General features: G+C 48.3%; 1 protein-coding gene across 1 annotated transcript in view; it reads right to left on the bottom strand.

Moving 5' to 3' along the window:
- Positions 1–1,182, bottom strand: part of LOC138862526 (uncharacterized) — a 1,367-nt gene extending 185 nt beyond the window's left edge. The window contains exon 1 of the mRNA XM_070124926.1: positions 131–1,182. Within this exon, the coding sequence (XP_069981027.1) occupies positions 131–1,182 (1,052 nt within the window). The remainder of the gene's footprint in view (positions 1–130) is intronic.
- Positions 1,183–2,500: the final 1,318 nt, after the last annotated feature.

Here is a 2,500-nt window from a genome sequence, read left to right as displayed (position 1 = left end):
TTAATACGCAGCGTGGTACTCACCTCTCACCACAACATCGCGGGTCACGTGGTACATTACTCGAACCGCCACAACACCATTCACGTGATACTCACCTCCATCCACATCAACACAGTCACGTGGTACTCACCTGTCAGACGAATCAGCTGAGTCGTATCTGTTCGCGCACCGCTGAGTGGTCTCTTTCCTCATGATCTTATCCTCTCCTTCCTCCCCTTCCTCGTCTTCTTCTTCCTCCTCTTCCTCCTCCTCTTCCTCTCCCGAACCTCCCTTCATCACATTACACACACTCGACATAACACTTGTGAGCTCCGAACATTTCAACGAACTGGTCTTCATGTTGCCAAAGTCAGGACACAACACCAGTGAAGGGTTACTGCCGGGCAGAGTTGAGGAAGCGTTGGAGGGGACAGGGGCTGTGCCCAGGGGCGTCGGTTCCTTGTCGGAGGAGACAGGGGCTGTGCCCAGGGGTGTCGGTTCCTTGTCGGAGGGCACAGGCGAAGCGTTGGAGAATCGGGCTTGGGCGTCGAGGATCGCCGGTGCGTCGGCGAGTGCGAGGGGTGCGTTGCAGGGCTTGTCGCTATACGATTGTGATCTGGTGGTCACATGTGCGGCACGATCAGTTGAGGAAACAGGTGTTGGGACAGGTGGTGGGGGTAATGACTGACTGGTTGTAGGTGCTGGGGTAGGGGGTGAATTTGATAACTGTATGGATGAGGTGGCAGGTGTCTGGACAGCTGGTGAAGACTGAGTGAGTGAGGCTGAAGACGTAGGGACAGGTTGCAGAGGTAATGACTGACTGGGTGAGGTCGCAGGGGCGGGGATTGGCCGTGGGGTTGAGGTTGGCTCGCATGCGGACAGGGTTGTGTCCCGCGCGACTGCAGTTCTTACACTGAGGCGACGTGCGGGCAGGCTGCTGCTGCTGCTGGTGTTGCAGGTTGCCGCTGCTTTTGCTGTTGTTGTTGCTGCTGCTGCTGCACTCCTCGTAGGTGGCGGGCGCTCCCGACCACTCCACACGCCCCTCTCTTCACACCCATCGCCCCCATGAACGCCCACGCACTTGTCCCGAGCAGCAGCAGCGGCGAGAGAGGCGTGGTGCGGGCGTGCGACGGACCTGCCGGGCGGGCGTCGGCCACGAGGCAATACACAGGAGAGAGGAGCGTCTCCCTCCACTCCCGCCATGGCGAGCACTGCCGACCCGTCTGTAGTCTGCCGCCCCTCACACACGCTCACGCACACCCGCCACGCACATACACACGTACACAGACACGCACACCCCATCACTGTCATGCACGCAGACATATTTAAGCTCCTACTGCCATGTACGAGTATACATGCAACTGTCTATGTGCACATACAACGTTGGGAACACATTGCATCGGACTAATGTGTGGGAATATGTGGAACATAGATACATCAATCTCTGGATTACCATGCCTACCTCATACACAACTCCACACGACACTAATAATCACTTGTCATTCAGACGGACACGCACACTTCTACTCTACGGAAACTCTCATTGATATAGACATGTAAATGTGACCTTGACGACCAGACAAAACGTTTATATTAACAGATAGCCTTTTTGCCTCAAAGTCATGTACCGTAGAATTAGCTTTATCATCAAATACAGAAGCATGCAGTTTACGAAGACGCGAGTCTTACAAACATGTTTATGTCTATCTTAACAAAGGATAGGTTTCTGCCACAATACAGAAAGTTATTCCACACGCAAAGCCTCGACACATAAATATATCATACAGGCCTTTTAACACCTTTTCTCTCAAACACACGCACACACACACACACACATGTCACATACGATTAGATCTATCTATCTTACTAAAATATGTGACTAAGGTAATTTGGTTCTAGTAAATATCTCCATAGCATTCACTAATAGCGACACATTTTAGAAATGTTAAAAGGTGCTATCTAAAAGAGATAATAATCCTACTACTACTATTACCACTGCTCCCACTAATACTACCATACTGCCACTACTACTACTACCATTACTTTTACTACAATTACTGCTACTACTACTACTGCTACTACTAGTAGTACTACTGCTATCATTACTACTACTACTATCATTACCTCTACTACTACTACTGCCACTACTACTACTACTACAACTACTACTATTATTACTACTACCAATACTACTATTACTATCATTACTACTACTACGACTGCCACTACTAATTCTACTACAACTACTACTATCATTACTACTACTACGACTGCCACTACTAATTCTACTACAACTACTACTATCATTACTACTACTACGACTGCCACTACTAATTCTACTACAACTACTACTATCATTACTACTACTACGACTGCCACTACTAATTCTACTACAACTACTACTATCATTACTACTACTACGACTGCCACTACTAATTCTACTACAACTACTACTATTATCACTATCAATACTACTATTACTACCATTACTACAACTACTACTGCCACTATTACTACTACA

The sequence above is a fragment of the Penaeus vannamei genome, chromosome 9 (genome assembly GCF_042767895.1).
Source record: "Penaeus vannamei isolate JL-2024 chromosome 9, ASM4276789v1, whole genome shotgun sequence".
NCBI lineage: Eukaryota > Metazoa > Arthropoda > Malacostraca > Decapoda > Penaeidae > Penaeus > Penaeus vannamei.
Note: the sequence above shows the minus strand (reverse complement) of the source record. Positions and strands in the feature narration are given on the sequence as shown.